Source organism: Euprymna scolopes, chromosome 10 (genome assembly GCF_053919585.1).
Source record: "Euprymna scolopes isolate OS-2025 chromosome 10, ASM5391958v1, whole genome shotgun sequence".
Classification (NCBI taxonomy): Eukaryota; Metazoa; Mollusca; class Cephalopoda; order Sepiida; family Sepiolidae; genus Euprymna; species Euprymna scolopes.
The window spans coordinates 119,224,668-119,248,481 of record NC_136491.1 but is presented as its reverse complement, the minus strand read 5'-3'; the positions used below and the strand labels follow the sequence as shown (position 1 = coordinate 119,248,481).

The 23,814-nt window shown below is 36.0% G+C and overlaps 1 protein-coding gene and 1 long non-coding RNA gene across 2 annotated transcripts in view; one reads left to right on the top strand and one right to left on the bottom strand.

Annotated features, from left to right (window-relative positions):
- LOC145286243 (uncharacterized) overlaps positions 1-23,814 on the bottom strand; it is a 67,186-nt gene that overhangs the window by 22,599 nt on the left and 20,773 nt on the right. The window lies entirely within an intron of this gene.
- The window catches only part of LOC145286242 (mitochondrial adenyl nucleotide antiporter SLC25A25-like), a 169,692-nt gene continuing 152,618 nt past the window's right edge, over positions 6,741-23,814 (top strand). The window contains exon 1 of the mRNA XM_080135064.1: positions 6,741-7,078. Coding sequence (XP_079991190.1) covers positions 6,908-7,078 — 171 coding nt within the window. The 5' untranslated portion in view covers positions 6,741-6,907. The remainder of the gene's footprint in view (positions 7,079-23,814) is intronic.

Below are 23,814 nucleotides of genomic sequence, written 5' to 3'. Positions count from 1 at the left end.
GAGTGCCCCTTTTTTGGGGGAGCTGCTCCCCTCCCCACATCAAAAATTTGAATGCTTTACACTTCTGGTCACGTCTTGGAGTAGCGGTGAGACGTCAGATTTCCTTTCACTTTTTTTTTCGCCTTTGTGTCATGAGTTTGAGCCTGCCTGCCTACTACCACTCTTTTTTCTTTTTGCTCAACACACACCTACAACACCCTGGCAATGCTGGGCACCCAGGCTAGTCTACTCTAAAGCATTCACAGAACAACCAAAAGTATTGTTCTTATTTACTTGCCTCTCCACGAAGATAGATTTAGACACAAGGTTGGTTTTTAATGTGAAGAAAATCTAGCTCCCTAAAAGTGGCACTCTAGATAGGAACAAAAATAAAAATTGCCTCAATCTGGAAGGATTTCTCCTCCACTGACCGAGGAAAGAAAAGATGAAGTGTAGCATCAAAACAGATACTACATTGTGATCTTGTTTGTATAGTTTATCCTATCCTGCCTTGACAGAGTACAAAATAAACTTCATAGCTTAGTGGGTGATGCCCTTTTCTCTTCCCTGCAACCTCTCTCCCACAGAAGAGACGTTGCGAGCCTGTCTTTTTTTATCATTATTTCCATGGCAAGTGCTCGTCTGAGCTCCAATCTCTGGTCCCTCCTCGCCAATATTTCACAAAAAACACCTGTCTAGCTGAAACCACTGTCAATAATTTTCTCCACTCTTTATCTGTGCCTAAATCAAAACGTAGATTCCATGAACAAAACTTCTTTCTTAGAAGTGCACGTGCACGCCTGTGGAACTCTGTTCCGTTTGCCTGTTTTCCACCTGACTACAACTTGGATGTTTTCAAGTCCAACATAAGCAAATTCCTGATAAACCGCCCCCTTAAGTAAGGCACTTTATCAAATCTCCATTACCAACGATTACTACGACGATATTATCCCATTGATTACTGTACACGCAATAACCCTTATCCCCGAGTGGCTTCCGGGCCTTAATAAGTGGTGACTACCATGTAAAAAAAAAAAAGAAAGAAGATTATTGTTTGAAAAAATTACAATTAATGCTAAACAAAAAATGCAAAAATTATAAACAAGAAACTTAGACATGACCCAAAGGCCAAGAACAATAATCCAAAGAGAAAAATACACGGACAACACCGAATCGCACGCGCCCATGTCGTATAAAAGAATAAACAACTCTAACCTGATCCACACATTCCTGCAAAACCAAAATACTGTGGATACGTGGTGGTATTTTATTAAGTTGCCTTTTGGGGTTTGTATTACTGTACACATAAATTCGGAAAAGTTGTCAAAAATGGTTCTCTCCAGAATGTGCTGCTGCCATTGCGCACAGAAATCACTTTTTCCACTGCTTCAAACGTAATAGATGTATGGAAACTAAAGCCGTTTTCAGGACTGCCAGCAACCATTGTAAGAAAGTAATAAGGAACGCAAGAGAGTTGTATGCTCAATCTGTTAAGTCCAAAGTAGCTGAGCAGCGGCTTGGTTCCCACCAGTTTTGGCAAATAGCAAACAGAATCCTGAACAGAAGCGTGTGCTCCATCCCAACTATTATCAATGGATCTGAGGTAATCTCGTCAGCATCAGACAAAGCCAAACTCTTTGTCAAGAACTTTGCAGCTAATTCTACCCTTTGCGACCAAGACCGCCAACCCCCAATATTTCCTCTTGTATCAGAAAACACGCTATGTGATATACGTATATCTGTACGTGATGTTGCCAAGCTAATCAAAAACCTTGATTCCAGTAAAGCAACTGGCCCTGATGGTATTCCAATTATAGTACTCAAAAAACTTCAACCTGAACTAGCGCCCATACTTACAAAACTGTTTAAACGTTGTCTTAAGGAGAATAGTTTCCCATCTCCCTGGAAAATCTCATCAGTATGCCCTGTATTTAAGAATTCAGGTGATCGCTCATCCCCCTCTCAGTACAGGCCAATAAGTCTCCTGTGCGTCATGAGTAAGTTGCTAGAATCTGTATTAAATACAGAAGTAATCAAACATCTCAACAAAAATAACCTTCTTAGTGACACGCAATATGGTTTCCGTTCTGCTAGATCTACAGCAGATGTCCTTACAGTTATATCGCATAGGATTAGCAAATCTCTCGACGGTGGCAATCTTTCTAGGGCAATTGCTCTTGACATATCTAAAGCCTTTGATAGGGTATGGCATAAAGGTTTACTTCATAAGATCGCTAGCTATGGTATAGCTGGAAAAGTCTTCTCAATTATTAAATCATTTCTTTCTGATAGGTTCATAAGAGTAGTAGTTAAGGGGCAAAAATCAGAAGCTCACAGTATTAATGCCGGTGTCCCTCAGGGATCCATCTTGGGCCCAACTCTTTTCCTGATCTACATTAATGATCTTCCAAATCATATCCTTACATCATTTGTAGACATTTATGCTGACGACACTACCATTTATGGTACCACATCTAAGACAGTAAACGAGCAAGTTCTCTCCAATTCTCTCTCCTCTGATCTTGAGCACGTAGTACAATGGGGAAAGGAGTGGCTGGTTACTTTTAATGCATCTAAAACCAAGCTTCTCTCTTTACATCATCAACATTCTAATCCACATTTGTCATCAATTGAAATGAATGGCTCTCGTCTTCAGGAGGCCTCAAGTTTTGACAAGCTTCTGGGCTTGACCATTACTCCTGATCTTAAATGGAACACGTATATCAAATCTGTTGCCAAGGCCGCTGGAAAAATGGTGGGATCTTTCTATCGATCCAGTAGATATCTCACTGCTGATGCTATTCTCTATCTATATAAGAGCCAGGTACGTCCAAGGATGGAATACTGTTGCCACATCTGGGCAGGAGCTGCTAGAAAGAACTTGTCCTGCCTTGATAGAGTTCAAAATAGACTTCGTAGCCTCGTAGGAGATGTCCTTTTCTCCTCCTTGCAACCTCTATCTCACAGAAGAGATGTTGCGAGTTTGTCTCTGATGTATCGTTATTTTCATGGAAAGTGTTCAACTGAGCTTCAATCTATGGTCCCCCCTCGCCAAACTTTCACAAGAAACACTCGTCTAGCTGTAAACACTATCAATAATTTCCCCCACTCTTTATCTGTGCCTAAACCTAAACGTAGATTCCATGAACAAAGCTTCTTTCTTAGAACTGCACGCCTGTGGAATTGTCTTCCGTTTTCCTGCTTTCCGGCTGACTACAATATGGTTTTGTTCAAGTCTAAAGTAAATAAGTTCTTGATGAGCCGTTCCATATAAGTTATTAAATTTACCAAATTTTCATTACTAATGATTACTATATTGACCAACTTCTACTGTACACTCTTTAACCCTTATCCTTGAGTGGCCTCTGGGCCTTGATAATGTGGTGATGCCTTTGTAAAAAAAAAAAAAAATAAAATAAATAAATAAATGTTATCAAAGGCAAGATAAGTTACTTTCCTACCTAACTGGATATGTTTTAGTGTTTTTATTTAATGTAACATGTTTATTCAGCTCGAAAAACATACAGTGTTTACCGATGTCGTGGAAAATTTAAAATGGCAGCTGACCCTCTCTTTGATGCGGTAAGTTTGGGAAAATGAGTTATAAATAAAAAACCAGACAAAATACTGTTAAAAACTCGCTCAATATAGGTTACCGTGAAATAGGCTGACATATATTCGGCGTGTTTTTAACAGTATTTTGACTGTTTTTTTATTTATAACTACTTTTCCTAAACTTACCGTCTCCGAGAGAGAGTCGGCTGCCATTTTGAATTTTCCAATACATCGGTAATCGGTAAACACTGTATGTTTTTCGAGCTGAATAAACAAAACATGTTACCTAGTGACATATGGCCGAGTGGTCCTAGACGTTGTATCAAAGTTTACAGTTACCCAAAGGTGCTGAGTTCAATCCTGAAGTGAAAAGTAACATTCAAAACAGAGAATCAGCCTAGCTGGAGTCCGAACACGGTACCCCGTAATAATAATAAAGGGTTGGGTTCGAGACTCCTAACAAACGGTTCCCCAGTTCGATACAAAACACCTGATGAAGGCCGGAGGGCAAAACGGCCGAAACGTTGTGACTAACAACCAAGATGAGAAAGTCAGTCCGACAATCGCAATCAATGAAAACACCTCATCTCAAAAATACAGACAATTACAAAACCCGCCTTTTGTCATACTAACTGTCGTTAGACGTGTTTATTCATTAAAAAAAAAAAAAATTAATTTCAATAACCAGGAAATAAAAAAAAATTTCGTCAGAAAGAAAGAAAGAAAAAAAAACTAAGGCAACAACACCTTTAAAATTAGCCGCAGTTGACACGAGGTTGGGGAATCCAGCTAATCTCCATTTGGCAAAATGCAAATAGCATTTGCATTACCCGGTTGGAAAACCTCGGGCGATCGGCAATAAAATCTGTTCCTCCAGAAGTGAGCGTGAGCAGTAATGCCGAACAAAACAATACTTCGATATACCCGTTTTCCACTATATTACAGCAAGATTAGACATGGAAAGTTGGTAATATCCATTAAAAGCGTACGGTGGTTGAGAAAATAAAGCTGTGTACGAATTATAAATGTTTTTTTTTTCTATAGCTTATGTTATACATTAGTTAGTACATTAGACATGAAAAGTTGGTAATATCCATTGAAAATAAAACATAACCAAATAATCCGAAAAGCGCAAAGTTGAAGCAAAAAAAAAAAAAAAAAAAAAAAAGAAAGAAAAAAAGCCAGTTGTCAATTTGATCTCATTTCGTTTTCCGGTACGCTCTACCTGACTTTTTGATCACCCGTTTGGTCGGCCATATATATTTATCGTTAGTTATTTAGACGAGACATACACATTTAAATCATGATTTTCTCTAGTTCAGATGGGTGCAGTAAATAAACTTTTAACTCGAAATGACCCCTAATGTATAATATAAGACACAGAAAAGAAACATTTATATTGCGTAGACAGCTTTATTTTCTCATATAACCACCGTACGCTTTCAATGGGGGGGGGGGGCAGGTCAGTACTTTTTGACGGACCGTCTTTTTAAAAATCTACCAAAAATCAGATAATTATCCGATCAATACGAAATTTTAGCGATTATTAGGAGAAGAATGAACTTTATAACAGTGTACTTATTTTTCATAAACGATATTTATATACATATATTTTTTTGCTTACAAAACCCCCCCTTGTTTTGAAGTGGGAACAAATATGCTTAAAATAATCATCTGAAACTGAAAAAAACATATTGTGTTGTTGTAAGGGACAGAATTATAGATTAAAAAAAAAAAAAATTGTTTGCATACCTTATTTTGACGTCTGAATATCAGAACTTCGATTGTGTTTAATTATCCCGCTTTTGAGTTTTGAAGTGTGAAATTCGGTGAATATGTTAAGTAAAATAATTAATTTAAGTTAAGCAAAACAAAAAAAATTTTTTTTTAATATTTATACGAAAAAAGCCATTTTAAAATTTTTGATAAATAAATTAACAATTTTTTTTTAGCGAGCCGAATAATGCATGACCATTATTAAACAGGGCATGCTTTGAATAATCGATACAAAAAAAAATTCGATAAATATTGTGCCCTTTGTGTTAAAAATAGCATCATTTTTTTTTTATCTCGTTTGAAAACGTTTGCCGCCTTTCGACTACGGTGGACCAAACGCGCTGAAATAATTTTTTTTATTCTGCTTTAAATTGCCCCCCCCCCCATTTTGGGGAACCTGGCCCCCACACACATACACATTAAAAACCAAACTCATACAAATGGTCACCCATCTGGTACTGGCCAGCCTCAGCTTAATAATACATTGAAATTTTCGTCACTGAAAAATAAGTTTTTTTGGCCTGTTTGGTCTTCCATAGTTTTCTTATTATCAAAAGAAAACGTAAACAGAGTCGATCTGAACTCTACGTCGACGCGAAATATTTGGTTACCTATATGAATAAGTGGAATTATTTAAAATTCAGGTACTTATATTATAATATTTTTGCATATTCTCTTAGAAAATCATCCTAAATCTTAGTTAGACAATAAATGAATAAATTAATTATTTCAAAAACCTTTTTTTTTTTTTAAGTACGTTTTTTGTGCAAGACAAAAAAATGTCAATTGTTAACTTTTTGGGAAAATTTAACATTTAAAATTGAATTAAAAATAGTAGAAAAAGTTTTATATTATTCTGTTTTCTATATGATAAAATTCAGGGTTTTATCTTTCTGGAAAAAAAAAAGTTACTCAGAAATAATGGATTTTAATAAATGTAATTTAGTTTTAAAAAATAACAACAACTTGATTTTGCGGCCATTTTTGGCGGTGCCTAATATTACCCACAAGTTTATAATAGAAATAGCCCAGGTCGGGCCCATCGGCATTCTTTAGGAGGTGGCTCTTCAAGTGACCGGCGATTATTAATCCATCCCGAAGAAGGAGGTAATGCTTGGGACGGTGTTCTCTTATGAGGGGCAGACAGAAGGGTCTAATCTCTGAGCTAACCAGTTCATAGAGCCAAAATTGATCCCATAATCGCATAAGATAAAAATAATAAATAATTGGTTACAATGTAAGTGTGAATGTAGGAGTACTTAGGAAGGTTCATTACGTCACTTAGCATCCTGAAATCTTCATTTTCCTTACAAGAAATTATAAAGAAACTCGAAAATACTCTGCCTAAAAATGTATTTATTTTTTATAACAAAGAATTTAAAATTATTATTTGAAAAACAAACAAACAAAAAATATCCGGTTTCGTTTATTCAGCCCGTCAAGCCGCATCTGCGGAGCTGCTCTCATCTCCTTCCGGTTTCCTCTACAGTTTCTCTTCAGACACATTTTTTCGTCGTGTAGTTTAGTTAGCAATTTTAGATTAGTGTCAGCAGACCGACGTGGATTTTATTAGTACAAAGTCGGTCGGAACCAAAAAATGGACACACAGACCAGTGCGGTTATTGACAATATGTCGCCGGAGGAAAAAAACCGATTGTCTGGACTATTCAATCGTTTAGACGTGAACAAAGATGGGAGGATAGATATTGACGACTTGAGCAAGGCCCTCCATTCAATGCAGGTCCCTCAAGTCCCCGGACATGCTCAGGTAAATTAAATAAACTATATATTTGACCACAAAGCTTACCAAAGACTGCGAGCACACTTTTCATATGAATGACAGCACTAAAAACTCGATCTCTGGGTTGATTTCTTGGAAAATTAAATTTTTTTTTTACATTAGTAGGGCTACCTGGCGTTGCTCGGGTGCATCTGCATCACTGCATAACAAACCAGAAGAGTTTTAAAAAAAAGGGTAAAACTATACAAACACCGTGACAGCGAATTAACCCTACCCCTAACCCTAAACCTAACCCTAAACCCTAACCCTAACCCTAACCCTAACCCTAACGCTGTCACGGTGTTTGTATAATAATACCAAAAAAAGTGTGTGTAATCTCTGTTTTATTACCCGTTCCAACTTACTTTGGCAACTGGTGAACTGATTAAATATAAGGCATAAATTTTAATTATCTTTACGATCCGTGTCTCCACTTCACTTTCGATTGCTGTTTGTTTTTTTAATCGAATTCTTCTTGTATCTTTTGTTTATTATTTTGTTAGGTGAAAGTTCAGAATATTATTTTACTTTAAGGCCCGTCTCGCGTTCGTAATTTTTTTAAAAAGATTTCGGTGTGCTAAAAACGAATCTGCAAACCGTTTCCGTCGCAAAAGAATAGTTTTCATGATAAAAAGAAATTACTTTTTCGAAAAGTAGGTAATCACTTTTCCATGTAAAAGTTTTTTTGTTTGATTTCTTTTGCATGGTATTAACCTCTGAACCCCGGGACTATTTTCCATTTCACAGCCTAACCTTCGTTTACCCTACGCGCGAGCATAAACGAAGGCTGTTAAATATGCTCTCGCGTACCAAACTGCCTTGTCACAGTGTAGTATTGGCGAAAAATTAAAATTAGACGAAAAAAAAGTAGTTTTCCAAATATTAAACCATGCAATTCTATGTTATCACGGGTGGCCATTTTGTACGCGCGCACATGGCTGGGCTGTGAAATGGAAAATAGTCGCAGAGTGAAGGGGTTAATACCATAAAAACGGTAAATTTGCGACGGAAACGGTTACCATATTCTTTTAAAGCATACCGAAAACTACAAAAACTATTTTTTTCTATACGAATGTGAGACGAGCCTTAAAGTAAAATAATACCGATTTTTCTTTATTTTTAAAAATTTCCTCGTGTCTTTATTGAAAGATGAAAACAGAAAAAGAAATCGAAAAAATCTTTTAGCCAATAAACACTAACCACCCCTCTTTCAGGTGGCCAAAAAGTGGGTGCTCATTTTAAGTTAAATTTAGATGGCAAAGTGATCACCCACTTTTCGAAAAAGTGATTTCTTCATATCATGAAAATTATTTTTTTGCGACGGAAACGGTTTGCAGATTTGTTTATTAGCACACCGAAATCTACAAAAAATATCTTTGTTATATACAAACGTGAGATGGGCCTTAATGTAAAATTTTACCCAATACGAAATGTGTTGTAATGTTATTTAGAAACCCATACATTCGTTCTGTAACTATATTGTGCTTTCACATTTTAGACGAAAGATATCGTAAAACTTGAATTTTACACAAGTAAAGATTACAGAAAGTGCTATTTTTAATACAGATTACAGAAAGTGCTATTTTTAATATAATTTACAAAAATTATATTAAAAATAGCACTTTCTGTAATCTGCATAATTATCGAATAAAACTCATGGCGTTTCTAAATAATGGTATTTAGGAAAAAAAATTCAAAACATGAAAACGGTAACCGGAAGTGAAGTGGAAACGCGAATCGTAAATATAACTTAAATTTGTATGAATCGGCATGTTATGTTCGTTTTTATTATTCGTTGTTTTCTTTAATTCTGCTTGATTCTTCTGTTGGCTTTCTTCCATAATGAAAATGATGCTATGGAACCGACTGGATTCGTACTTAGCACGTCAGTTCATTAGCCTACATCGGGATCTATTTTACAACTGCCACTCCCCAATATGAAAGAAAACTGGTCAATCTATTTTCAATGTTGTTTTGAAATAACTACTGGTAAGAGTAATCTTGAAACTCCCCCTCCCGCACTAATTTTGCCTTTGGTAACCCCCAAGATCACCTGTGTCTACTGAATCCGATGGTATAAGGTTCACAGGTGCAATTGTCTCAGTCGTGAAGGATTTCTCCTCCACTGAAAGAGAACGAGAAATGGAAGAATTTCTTCCTCAGGTGCAGCACTGCTGCAGTGCTGCACCTGAGGTGCATCCTGTGGAGTTTCTTACTTTTAGCCGGACAACCTACACACAGAATTTACTTCATATACCAAGATAAACTAAATGCAACAAAAATTGCAATTGAAAGCATTTGTCAAGTTGATAATGGGTAGACAGCACTACAGCAGCCTTTATAACAATTTTGTTGTAAATTTATTCATTTTTAGAATGCCCCCCCCCTCTAAAAAAACAAAAAAGACAACAACCCTTTCTACAGAGCAAAAGAAGTTTAGAAGTACCATAATACTTTAATTGCGCCCATAAATTTTAATTCTGGAAGATAGAATTGAGCAAATAGATATAAAATCCATTGATTGTTACTTCCGTAAATTTTAAACTAAGTGTTGTAAATTTTTTTAAATTAACAGTAAATATATACATATTCTAATTCGAAAATATACAAAAGAATTGGATTAAAAATTGCGGAAGTTGGATTCAATAGATTTTATGCTCACTTAACCAGGATTAACTTTCTATTTGTCAACTTTAAAATCGGTGCTTGTGCACTTTTGCCACCGCGCTATTTTTAAATAGTTTTTCAGGTTAAATTCAAGCTTCACGATATCTATTTTTTTATTATTAAATTTTTAGGTGGAAGCACAGAATAGTTACAAAATATCCTCCCCATGTTAAGAATGTCTTTCAAAATAACGTTACTATTGCAGTTGCACAATGGCAAAATGACATTTTACACAACGGGTTGGAGGTGCCTAGTGCACAAGTACCAGGAAATCAAAAATTACAATTTTTAACTATTTTACCATTAAACTGTATTGAACATAATACTGATTTTTGACCTCGACACTTATTTAATCGGATTTTATCATGCTTGACCTTTTGACCAAGATCAAAGTGTAGTATCTGTTCTTCAGATGCGGCACTTCCATTTCTCGTTCTCTTTCAGTGGAGGAGAAATCCTTCACGACTGAGACAATTTTTATTTGTGTACTTTTTCTCCACGTTAAAAAACAACCCTGGTGTCTAACTCTGTCCCGTGGGGAGGCATTGTAAATAGGTACTAAAATATTACAACTAGCTTAGTCGTAAAATTTGATTTTCTTGAATAAAAAAATTTATTTAATCAAATTACATAATTTTTGAATATGACATCTTCATTCTGTAACACGTACGTCATAGACTTTTCTGTATTTTCTTAACATTTTGCCGCCATAAGTGCCGATTTGAATAAGGACCGAAAATGCTCCAGGAAAAAAAATACTCTTTCAAATTTCGAAGCGTACGGTTACCCACTCCACCCCCATTTTTTTATTTAGTAGATAATAAAATTGTTCTCATGTTTTTTTTTTTTTTTCGTGAGTGCATGTGAAATTTAAAATGGTTTTGTAATTTTTAAACTCTGATTCTGAAAGTGATTTCTAGTCTGAATTAAATCCACTACAAATTATCCACAAAATTCGGAAATTCTGCCTTTTTGGGCCCTACTTCAAAACCTCTAAGGTATGGGTCGGGTCGCAGATCCCCCCCCCCCTATTTATTGCGAGTAAAAAAATAAATGAGAATTAAGTTATTCTAATTTTTGGCGGTAACTGAACAGCTGGTCGATCAATTATGTCTTTTAAGTGGCTTCACTTCCGAGGCGACGGGAATCAAATGACATGTTACCATTTTTGGCCTCGGTTTCTTTTTTTTTACGAAATTGTTTCCTATTCTGTTTTTTTTAGGGGAGGGGTATAAACTTGTCGCTTCTGCATTATTAGGCCGAAATTTTGGAAATCGTAATATTGAATTTCACATGAAAACAATGGTCTCTACGTATTCCTCGTATTTTTAAGATTATATTAAAAAATTACAAAAACCCATAAGATAGAAAATTATTCAAGAAAATAAAAAAATTTGACAACGATCGTAAAACAGTTCAAAAGGGAGGTAATTTTTCGTTTCGATTTAAACAAGATGGCGGATTTTTTTCACCTAACACGATTGAAGTTTCTTTAATAATTCAGTAATATTCAGGTAATTTCGAGTGCATAATTTGGAAGTTACCAACAAAAACAAAACAAAAACAGAAACCATTGTTTTTTTTTTTTTATTATTTTGTTTTTTATCTGAAAACTCTCTATCGATTACGAAATTTCATCCTAATAATGTAGAAGCGCTATGAACTTCACTGTCATCGGATTCGACTCCAAGTTTTAAACCAATTTGATGATATACTTACAAATCTTCAGATTTATAATGAATTATGAAAATGTCAGATGTATATAAATTTGATAAAAATTGTGTATTTTAATTATTAGAAAAATTACAGAAATTGGTTTAAAACTTATGCAGATAACCGGAAGTCGTATTGAATAGCCTTTATGCCCAGTTACCGTTTATTTTTTATTTTATTTTATCAATCTTTAAGGATTGATTCCTATTTCAGTCACTTAAATTATAGTTAAGTAGGATTCTGTAGCTACGGCATTACTTCAAAAACAATTCATTTGTACTTATAACTCATAGCTAGTTTCAGCGTAGACGTTAACGCCAAAATAAAAAATAGAAAAAAAACGGTAAGAATATATAGCCGTCATCTTTATAAACAATTTAAAAACTGTTAGCCATGAAAGAGCGATAACTCGTTTAATCCTGTCTAACTAAAAAATTAAAAACTTAGGTCAGTGTGGCCTGGTTGTCTCAATGAAGACTTAGCTGCAAAGCGTTGCTTTTTAGGGATCTCACCCAGAACCTCCCCATGTTAAGAACGGTTTTCGGAATAAACACCCTTTCCTTAACTAAACTCGTTCTCGATTTGTTTATAAAGACGGCGACTATGTTTTCCTGGCAATTGTTTATTTTTGCCTTTCACGTTTACATCGAAACTTGTAGCGTTTCAATGTTATTTTTAATTTTGGGTGTATTCGACCTAATTTTCCGACACCCGAAATTTGAGTTGCTCGAGTACATCAGCAGTGCTGATGATCAGCACCCTCACATGTCCGTCTTAGTCCTGGATAAATTCATCTCGCTCGACGGTAGTTATGTTCGAACGAGAAAGAGAACAAAATCTAAGGAGTGTAAAAATAATTATCAACTTCTTGTCAACGATATCTTTCAACTACCTGCTGCTTCCATAAATTACTGGGTGGGGATAACGTTTTCTTGTGACTGCTAAGGGCTACGCATAAAAAGTACTCCTCCACGCGTAGGAATACCCTACCCGGGTAGTGAACGTATTCTCTTTTGTACAGGGGAGGTACATACGAGGACCAACCAACGTGTATAGGGCTTTCCTCCTCACAAGGATTGATTACAATGAGGAGGCATTTTTGATTTAATTTTCAGGGTCACAAGTGACAAAAAGTATTTTAGTATCGAAGTTTTAAGGGAAGTTTATTTGTCTTATTCTTAGCCTAAACTTCGAGACTGAGGCAACTTTTATTTTTGATGTTCTCATTTCCAAATGCTTGTTTGGGTTTGTATTACAATCCACAGAGGTACGAAAAATGATAAAAAAAAAAAAAATAAAAAAAAAACCCCAAGTACATAATAAATAAATGTTACCAAAGGCAAGATAAGTTAGTTTTTTACCTAACATGATAAGTTTAAAATATTTTTATTGGTAAATATAGTGCTATGCTACAACAGAACACCGACCACTCTAATTTGGCCAATTCTTTGACTTTGACATATAGATGTTTGAGGTCCAAGTTTTGGACCTGTTCATCGTTCCAAGGGAAACATTTCCTTGACAAATTTGTAGCATACGTGGCACAGAAATCCAGGAATTTCCATTTAGGAGGATGGACAATATAAACTCGGCAGCAATCTCCAATGGGCGTCAAGTTTGCTTTTGAATGAGTTTACCGTTTGTGTTTGTACAACTGCATCTGGGAGATCATTCCATGTGTCGACAACCCTTTGTGAGAAGGTCCCTTTGCGGACATCTAGCCTACAGTGTTTTTTTATGATTTTGAGGCTGTTCCTCCTGGTTGCGCTGTTTTTGGCGATCTGAAAAGATGGCTTTCTTGTATCATAGATCCCATGGATGTACTTGTAGAGATCGATCATGTCACCACAATTTCTCTGCTGCTCAAGAGTGGGCAGTCTCAGGGTTCTCAATCTTTCAGAATATTCCTTGTCCTTCAGTGATGCCAGCAGCTTGGTTGCTTGGCGCTGTACGTCTTCCAGATCACTGCATAAGGTCTTATGATGCGGCTGCCAGACAGAGTGGCCATACTCCAAGATAGGATGCACAAGGCTCTTGTAGAGTTGCATTTGAAGTATTCAAGGTCACTGACAACGAATTTGATAATCAAACTCGTCGCAAATTTACTGTTTGCATGGTATTAACCCCTGAACCCAGGGACTATTTTTCAACATTTTACAGCTTCCGTTTACGCTACACACGCGCGGTAGCATAAACGACAGCTGTTAAATGTGCCTTCGCGTAGCAAACTGCCTTCTCACATGGCATACAAATCTTTCATGGACAATTTAAAATTATATGAAAAAAAAAATAAAACAAGAAGAAAAGAAAAGCACTTCAAGTGGGTGAGGGGATAATTTTGGAATGATTTAAAAAAAATTTTCTTCAGAACAGAATTTTCAAATGTTATTTTTTCATTGGCGGACAATTTAAAATTAGAAGAAAAAGTTGTATAAAACAACATTAAAAAAATACATTATAGCACTTTTTGCGGGTAATATATATTTTGTCTTGCATAGTTTTTAATGCATTTTAATTGATCTAAGACAGTTTTCACGAGCGGTTTACAAAAACATAAGCACCGTTCTTTTTTGGAGATGGGGGGGGGCGGATTCAATTATAGAACGTGTGTGGCGTAACAGGTGCTTCTGCAGTTTAATTAATTTTTCTGTAGCACGCCGACATTTACCGATTAGAATACCATTTTTAGGAGATTTTACTGTTTTCTGTTTACATGGGGGGGGGCATTCTGTTAAAAAATCGAGTATTATTAAGCGCTACCGAAGAACAAGAAAAAAATTTTAAAAAATAGTCGCGATGTCTTTGAAAACTCGATAATGACTAAATAAAAAATGGTGTTTAAACCATTAACTTCACTGGTGCAATGGATAGCGGCGTTGAATCTCTACGATTCCAGATGAGCATTGTCTGAAGATAGTGGTTTCAATCCTACCCAAGCAGTCCAAAGGATTAGTTGGCCAATACGTGGCGAGATTAAATTACTAGGGATAAGCTACAAAACTCGCCATTCCTATCCTGTCATGGTTAATCACCTGAAGAAGGCCAGAGGATAAGTTGGCCGAAACGTGATGAAACAAAAACTATGAAGATGAGGATAATAGCCCGCCAAAAAAATGTACATATTTTGTTTTTGCTGATGAAGTATTTTCTAAAAATGTATGAATTCTCTCATCTCTGGGATGGGCTTTATTTTACAACCTTGCTCAGGACAGGAAACTATTTGTTTAGCATGTTTTTGTAATTCATCTATTTATACATAAATGAAAAATGTAGGTCTTACAGTATGTCATATAGGGAATCATGTTTTTTAATCTGAGGATTCTTTTGTTTCTGGAACTGTTTTTATAAATACTTTGTGGAATTAGGCAAAGGATGAAACAATTGTAATTCTTTAGGATAAAAGACAGTTTACTTTTTTTTCTTTTTACATGGTAGTCACCACATATCAAGGCCTGGACGCCACTCGGGGATAAGGGTTATTGTGTGTACAGTAATCAATGGGATAGTATCGTAGTAATCGTTAGTATTAGAGATTTGATAAAGTGTCTTACTTAAGGGGGTGGTTCACTAGGAAGAGAAAAGGGCATCCCCCACTAAGCCACAAAGCCTATTTTGTACTCTGTCAAGGCAGGATAGGCTGTTTTTAGCAGCTACTGCCCAGATGAGGCAACAGTACTCCATCCTTGGACATACTTGGCTTTTATATAGATAGAGAATTGCATCAGCAGTAAGATATCTTCTGGAGTGGTAGAAGGATCCTACTATTTTTCCATTGACCTTGGCAACTGACTTGATGTATGTGTTCTATTTCAGGTCAGGAGTAAAGGTCAAGCCCAGAAGCTTATCAAAACATGGAGCTTCTCCTAGATGAGAGCCATCCATATCAATTGATGCCAGATGGAGATCAGAGCATTGATGATGGAAAGATAGAAGCTTGGTTTTAGATGCATTAAAAGTAACCAGCCACCTCTTCCCCCACTGTACCACGCGCTCTAGATCAGAGGAGAGAGAATCAGAGAGAACTTTGTCATTTACGACCTTTGATGTGTTGCCGTAGATGGTCGTGTCATCAGCATAGATGTCAACGAATGATTTAAGTATGTGTTTTGGAAGATCATTAATGTAGATCAGGAAGAGAGTTGGGCCCAGGATGGACCCCTGAGGGACTTTAGCATTAATACTGTGGGCCTCTAATTTCTGCCCATCAACCACTACTTTTATGAGCCTATCAGAGAGAAATGATTTAATGATTGACAAAACATTTCCAGTTATACCGCAGCTGAAAATTTTGTGAAGTAGGCCCTTATGCCATACCTTATCGAAGACCTTTGATATGTCAAGAGCAATTGCCCTAGAAATGAAGCCTTTGTTGACAGATTCACTAACCCTATGAGATATAACCGTTAGCACATCTGCTGTAGATCTAGCAGAACGGAAACCATATTGCATGTGACTAAGAAGTTATTTCTGCTGAGGTGGTTGACTACTTCCCTATTTAATATGGATTCCAGCAACTTACTCATGACACATAGGAGACTTATTGGTCTGTACTGAGAGAGAGAGAGACGACTTATCACCTGAATTGTTAAATACAGGGCATACTGATGAGGTTTTCCAGGGTGTAGGGAAGCACTTCTCGTTAAGGCAACGCTTAAACAGTTTTGTAAGTATGGGGGAAAGTTCTGGTTGAAGCTTTTTCAGCACTATAATTGGAATGCCGTCAGGGCCAGTTGCTTTACTGGAATCAAGATTAGGTTCTTGATTAGCTTGGCGACATCATGCACAGATATTTGTATGTTGCATAGCGTGTTGTCTGTTATACGAGGAAATACAGGGAGTTGATGGCCTATGTCGCATAGGGTAGAATTAGCTGCAAAGTTCTTGGCAAATAGTTTGGCCTTGTCTGATGCTGACGAGATGACCTCAGGTTCACTGATGATAGTTGGGATAGAATGCACGCTTCTGTTCAGCATCCTGTTTGCGATTTGCCAAAACTGGTGGGAACCAAGCTGCTGCTCAGCTACTCTGGATTTAATGGACTGAGCATATAGCTCTTTTGCATTTTTTATTACTCTTTTACAGTGGTTGCTGGCAGTCCTGAAAGCAGCTTTAGTCTCAGTACATCTATTACATTGGTAGCTATGAAAAAAGTAATTTCTCTGTGCAATGGCAGCAGCACATTCTGGGGAGAACCATGGCTGGATGTTAGGTTCTTGTTGGAATTTTTGGATGGTATGAATCGATCTATGCCTACAATTAACCATTCGGTTTGGTCTGATATTATAGAGGACACATCCTTTTTAAACATGGAATGCAGGGATAGGTCAGATATAAATGTACGGAAGCTATCCCAGTCAGCCATAGAGTATCAATATACAGTACGGTGAAGAGGTACGTCTGAAGACTTATTACATTTCATTTTTATCTTAACTGATACAACCAAGTGGTCGGAAGATCCCAGAGGAGACAGAACGAAACATGAACATAGCTCAGGGGAAGTTGTGAGAAAAAGGTCCAGAAGGCTAGCGTACTGACCGGAAGTATCAGGTACACGGGTTGGTTCATGAACAATCTGGGTGAGGTCATAGGCAATGGCGAAATCATGAAAGAACCTCCCCTCATCATCTGTCTTGTTCGAGTAGGTCATCCATTCCACGGATCAGCCATTCCATTTTTATAAGATCTTGTGTGTTTTCTGTTAAAAATTTTTCTCTTGCTCTAAAATGTGTGTGTGTGTGTGTGTTTTCTAAAGAAAGGTTACAGAATCTAGTCGGCCCTGTCAGTGGGGCATTAGAATACGCCGACTGCCCCCCTGCAGAGTGTAAAAGTCCCTCAATGGGTGTCCTGGATATGACCTTAAACTATATCCAGTGGTGAGGCCCCAGCTTGTGGGCTTTGGGGAGTGTGGAGCCACCCTTTAATTACCATTGCTCCCAGGTCCACTGACCCGGAGTGGTAGTACCTGTTAGGGTCCCAACTATGGGTTAAATAGAAACCAACGTGAAAACAACAAATATATTCTATTAAAAAAATTTTTCTTCAAAATTTTTGGATTCAGCATTAAATAACCCGAAAAGGGTTGATATGCCATTAAAATAAAAACAACCAAACCAAACAGAATCTAGTAGAATACTAAGTGTTTCTATATGGAAAATGTCGCCGGGGGGAGGGCATGAAGACAATGAAAGAGAGCTATGGAGTAGAACTTAAAACTTTGGTGCTTATGCATCTATTTACTTGCCTCCCCATGAGGGCAGAATTAGACACAAGGTCGATTTTTAATGTGGGGAAAATCAAGCTTCCTAAAAAGGGGCACTCTGGATAATAACAAAATTAAAAATGGTCTCCTCCACTGATCAATCACCGAAAAGGTAAATGGTAGCATCAGAGCAAGGCCAAGGAAAATGCATCTGTTACCATGCTATTTTTTTAAAATAGTATTTACGAATTAAATTTAGGAGAAGGATGTTTTAGTTTAATTTTTACAATATTTTTGTTTATTAATTGTTAGGTGAAAGTACAGAATAGTTATAAACACCCTCCCAATGTTAAGAATGACTTTCTAAAAGTTATTTCAGTGCAGGAACATAAATGCAAAAATTCCAAAACTTCAAATGTATCCTATTTGAAACTGTAATTATAACCTCATTCACCTCGGAGTTGAAACGTAGAGTCATCTTCAAATGAGTTCACTAAATCTTGCATCAAAGCAGTCCACTTTCACCAATCGGCTGCTGAGACTTTGGCTTACCTCAACCTTTCCCGGTTCCAGTTAGTCATTTTCAAAGCTGTATTTTATTTTTTATTTTTATTTTTTTTGTGACGAGGTTTTATTCTCTCACATAATGCCTAGTATTTCAAAATGCTCACTCAGTTTGAACTATTTATTTGCACAAAATTTAAAAATACATAATGTGTGAATTAGGCACAAGGCTATTCAAAAGTGTGAGGATAACGGGTGTCGTTGGTCATACTTAAAATTTGTCTATCCTACTCTTAACTAGAAATATTTCAGTCACCACAATACCACACTCATTCCAGGGGATGTTCTACTTAAGATAAACACAAATTTGAATAAGTTTTATTGAATTATTTACAGTGCCTATTCACTTTGATATTAGCCAGACTTTTATCTCTTTTGTTGACGAAATTTAAATCATGTGTAAGAGTTTCATGGGGAAAACAATGGAAGTGGTACCAAATCTCCATGTGTCTATCTAAATGAGTTATGGAGTAGAAATACTATAAAAGTTTAAATTTGTAAATCTGATTTTAATAAAATTTAAACCATGAATGTATAAGGCATTAAGAGTTTTTCAAAATTTCATTTTTCTGACTAGGGAGTTAAAAGAAATAGTAATAAATATAATGCCATGAGCGTGGTAGACAAGGATGTAATGCTCCTTAATTAGATCGCAAACAACGTTGGGTCTTACTCTGTCTTTCGTTGTAAATGTGTTTTTATGAAAGACAACTCTGAAATTTATGAAATTCTTGTGCATATCAAATAAAACTTTATGAAACTGTTCTTTTTATGAAAAAAATAAGATGAATTAATTTTTTTAATGCTGTCTCCCCTCTCCTCGAGAACACCGATGCATTAAGGGTGATAACGATGTGAATTGAGGTAGGAGCTGTGGCACCTTTTCAAAATAGTGTAAAAAGGGGAGCATGGAGGGATGGGGGTGCAATCTTAAACCAACAACATTGAAGTGGTATTATTTGGATTGTTCAGACGACTGTTTTCACCTTTATTTTCACAATATTTCGATCAATTTAACCTCTGACCTTTTTAGGTATGTCTTGTCCAACTCGGGGGGGGGTTGGCATGGAATTTTGAATAAAACCTTTTATTTAATCGATGGTGGTAACATGCTCTTTGTCACATCATCATAACCATGTAAAAGTCATAAGTAATTTGCAACTGTATTTTGCGTCAAGAATCCGTGGCTTAGTGGATGAAGCACTTGGTAAAATTCAGTCGTAAGTTATTCTTCTGAAGGTTAAAGGTTAAACCCTAGATGAGTTCGTAATTAAAGGTTACTCTAACTTAACCTCTAAACCCGACCCCCAAGATCGCCATGGGCATGGAGTATGTGCCAACATTAAAGATGACTTTCCATGTGCCAGGGACATCTCCAGAGAAGATCCTAATTTACCATATATGTGCTTCCGGGTTGCACTTGCTCACACTACCGCGTTCATATTTGCACTCTATCGCCCCCCACAACAGTGGAGTTACTATCTTTAAAAGCGTATCTGTCTGAGTACCCCTCAACAAACATTCATGTCTGTGGAGACTTCAATGTTCACAATGTGGAATGGTTGACCCACTCAAAGAAGACCGATGACGAGGGGAGGTTCTTTCATGATTTCTCCATTGCTTATGACCTCACTCAGATTGTTCATGAACCTACCCGTATCCCCTACACTGACGGCCAGTATGCAAGTCTCCTTGAGTATGAGCATGTGGTACAATAGGGAAAGAGGTGACTGGTTACTTTTAATGCATCTAAGAACCAAGTTTCTATCTCTACACCATCTATGCTTTGATGCCAATCTGGCATTGGTTGAAATGAATGGCTCTCGTCTTGGGGAGACTTCATGTTTTGACAAGCTTCTGGGCTTGACCCTTACTCCTGACCTGAAATGGAACACATACATCAACTCCGTTGCTAAGGTCGCTGGAAAAATGGTAGGATCCTTCTAGTGATCTAGTAGATATCTCACTGCTGATGCAATTCTCTACCTATATAAGAGCCAGGTATGTCCAAGGATGGGGTACTATTGCCATATCTGGGCAGAAGCTGCTAGAAAGGACTTATCCTGCCTTGATAGAATTCAAAGGGGATGCCCTTTTCTCTTCTCTGCAACCTCTTTCTCACAGAAGAGATGTTGTGAGCCTGTCTCTGCTTTATGGTTATTTTCATGGCAAGTGCTCAGCTGAGCTTCAATCTCTGGTCCCTCCTCGCCAAACTTTCACAAAATACTCGTCTAGCCAAAACCACTATCAGTAATTTCCCACACTCATATCTGTGCCTAAACCTAAATGTTGATTCCATGAACAAAGCCTCTTTCTAAGAACTGCACGCCTGTGGAACTCTCTTCTGATTGCCTGCATTCCAGCTGACTACAATCTGATTGTCTTCAATTCCAATGTAAACAAGTTCTTGATGAACCGTCCAACTAAATAATCCAATTTACAAAATTCCCACTACTTATGTTTACTACGCTATAATCACATTGACTAATGTATACTCATTAACCGTTATTCTCGAGTGACCTCCGGGCCTTGATAAGCGGTGATTCCTGTGTAAAAAAAAAAAACACAGAAAAAAAATCCTTAGTGTGGGTGACACTTAACTAAGCACGACAAAAAAAAAAAAAAAAAAAAAAATTTTTTTTTTTTTTTTAAACGAGTTAAAATCTATTAAAATTCATTTTTGAGCACCTTTTTTTTTTTTTTTCTCCCCCCCCAGAAAGATAAAAGCCCGAATTTTATGAAAAGCAGAATAATATAAAACTTTTTCTATTTTTAATAGAATTAAAAATTTTCCCCCCCAAAAAAAAACACCATTCACCTCGATTTTTTTTTTTTTTTTGTGTCTTGATAACACATTTTTTTTAAAAGGTTTTTGAATCCATTAATTTTTTTATTTTTTTGTCTCAATAAGATTTAGGATGATTTGTTATAAGAGTATACAAAAATATTGTAACATAAGTACCTGAATTTCAAATAATTTGATCTTTTATCTCAATATATAGACCTCGCATGGCAAAATTAAAGTAAAAAATTTAATGTTACTTTTAAAGAAACTACGGTAGGCTTTACAAGACAAAATAAATTCATTTAGTCCTAACGTTTGTTTTGACAATTAAGTGAAGAATAAGGGTTTATATTTTTTTCCATAAACAGCATATATATATATATATATATATATATATATATTTGTTGCCTACATAACCCCCAAAGTTAAGCAACGATGAGGCTGGCCAGTACCAGATGGGTGATCATTTTGGGAATGCTAAATGCCGTATGTGTTTAAGACAACACTTGCATCTAGTATCCCACTTGGTGGTCTTGACCCTGTCTTGCCATTAGGATCAAGTGTTTCCAGACGATAGTGTGCTTGATGCAAGTCTGCACACTTTTAACTAAGTCAAGTGCAAGTTACATCATCATCAGCGAAAAAAATTTAGAAGACATTTCCTGCTATACCATAGATGGAGATCTTGTGAAGTAGACCTTTATGTCATACCCTATCAATGGCCTTAGATATGTCAAGAGCAATTGCCCTAGAAAGGAAGCCTCTGTCAAGAGATTCGCTAATCTTATCAGATATAACCGTAAACTCATTTGCTATCTAGCAGAACAGAAATCCAATTTTGTTATTTTTCTTGCTAGCTAAAGTCGTAAATGACTTTTCCGGAATATGTAATCTTTCCTCTCAAAGTTTTACTGATCACTGGACACCAGGTTTAAAGTCTCTCACTACAATATTCGCCAAATGAGGTCAATTTATCCAGGGGTGCATACAGGAGTTTTAGGAAGCTAATTTCTCTTTGTATATAAATTTTTGGTGCTTATGCACTTATGTTACCGTGCTATTTTTTTAAATAGTATTTTCAAGTTCAATTGAAGTTTCATGATATCTGTTTTAATTAAATTATTAGATGGAAGTACAGAACAGTTACAAAACACCCTCCCACTCTACATGTTTAAAATGGCTTTCAAAATAATGTTATTATTTCAGCACGGTAACATAATCGCATATCTTTTTTATTTATTTTTTTATTACTGTGTGACATTTATCAAGCAGTCTTGTAATACAAGTAACTTATAGTATTCTTGAATAACTAGAAAGTAAATAATATAAATCTGGTCTCCAGTTTTTCATCTGATAATTTATTAGTATTATTATTACTAGAAATAATATGCGATTGTGTGGAAAATATTTTTGCACGTATATATAATTTAAGTCCTGGGTTTGTTCATGAACAGTGATTGTAATAATTTTTTGTTGATATATGCTATGTCTCCCCTCCCTCCCTGTGGAAGATGGCCTAATGAGACAGAAGTTACTCTATCCCCGCCACTAAATTGAGCGTTGGAAGAGTACAATAGCATATTAATACTAGTAATAATATTGTTTTGGCTTCAGACAGATACCAAATCTCCATTAGTGATAAATTTATATAATTTTTACTTTTTTATTTTTTTATTTGATTGTTAAAAACAACCCACAAAACGCTACACATCTAACTGAATGGTCGAATATTTCTTTGCACCAACCAACTGGGATTTATGCTTTCAAATCATAAAAATAAAAATGTGAAAGCAAAAATGATGCTCATCAAATTAATTGAACTAATGAAAAAAGGCCATGGTTTAATAATTTCCATTAAATTTATTTGCAAGAAAATCGGAAAACGCCTTTTTCTCAATCTACATAAAAAAAAAAGAAAAAAAATCTTGCATAGAGAAAAAATGAGCACAGATAATTGGGTTAATCTTTGCTTCTCCTTCTACTTAGGTTTCTTTTTCGTGGGTTTTGCTCAGGTTTTTTTTGATAAGTTCTACATGCGATGTTTTTCTTTTTACAAAAATAAAATATTTGCATAAAAAAAATGGTTCTTTATAATAGTGACTCTCCACAGAAGAAATATTTTTTTAATGAAGCCTATTTGACTGGCCGATATGCTTGAATTTTAGCCACCCTTTTAAAGGTTTTAAAATCACCTTCGCGTTTGCAATGGTCACAAAGAAATAAACAAAGCACTATTAAAAATTTTTTTTAATAACTAGCTGTATATATATAGTATAATCACATTGACACTAGTTCTTATTAGATCACTAAAGTTAAGCAATGTTGAGCCTGGTCATTATCAGATGGATGACCGTTTTGGAAATACCAGGCACTGCATGTAGGAGAACGTTAGCACCTCCTGCAAAAACCTAACATCCTCATCTCTCCTGATTGGGATATACGAATGACTGGGGACTGCTTGTGAATTTGATATTCCTGTGAGACTTTTTACTTTAAAGGAAGCAGGTTCAACTCTCCTAGAGTGAATGCAGTAACAACTATCTCTACTTGCCCTGTGTTGCCTAATAGTGTATTTACTTGCAATTTGTTTTAGCTTTGTTTTTATTGTAACTATGCTGGTTTTTGTTTCCAAAATATTTTTTATTATTCTAATCAAAGAGGGAATCAATTAGATTTCAAGAACGCTACAAAATAAGCAAAATAGGTCAACTTTTGAGTTGACATGTGACATCTGTAAACAAGCAGATAAGAAAACTAGAGTTATTTGGTTTTTTGTCATATGGTCGATTTTTAATA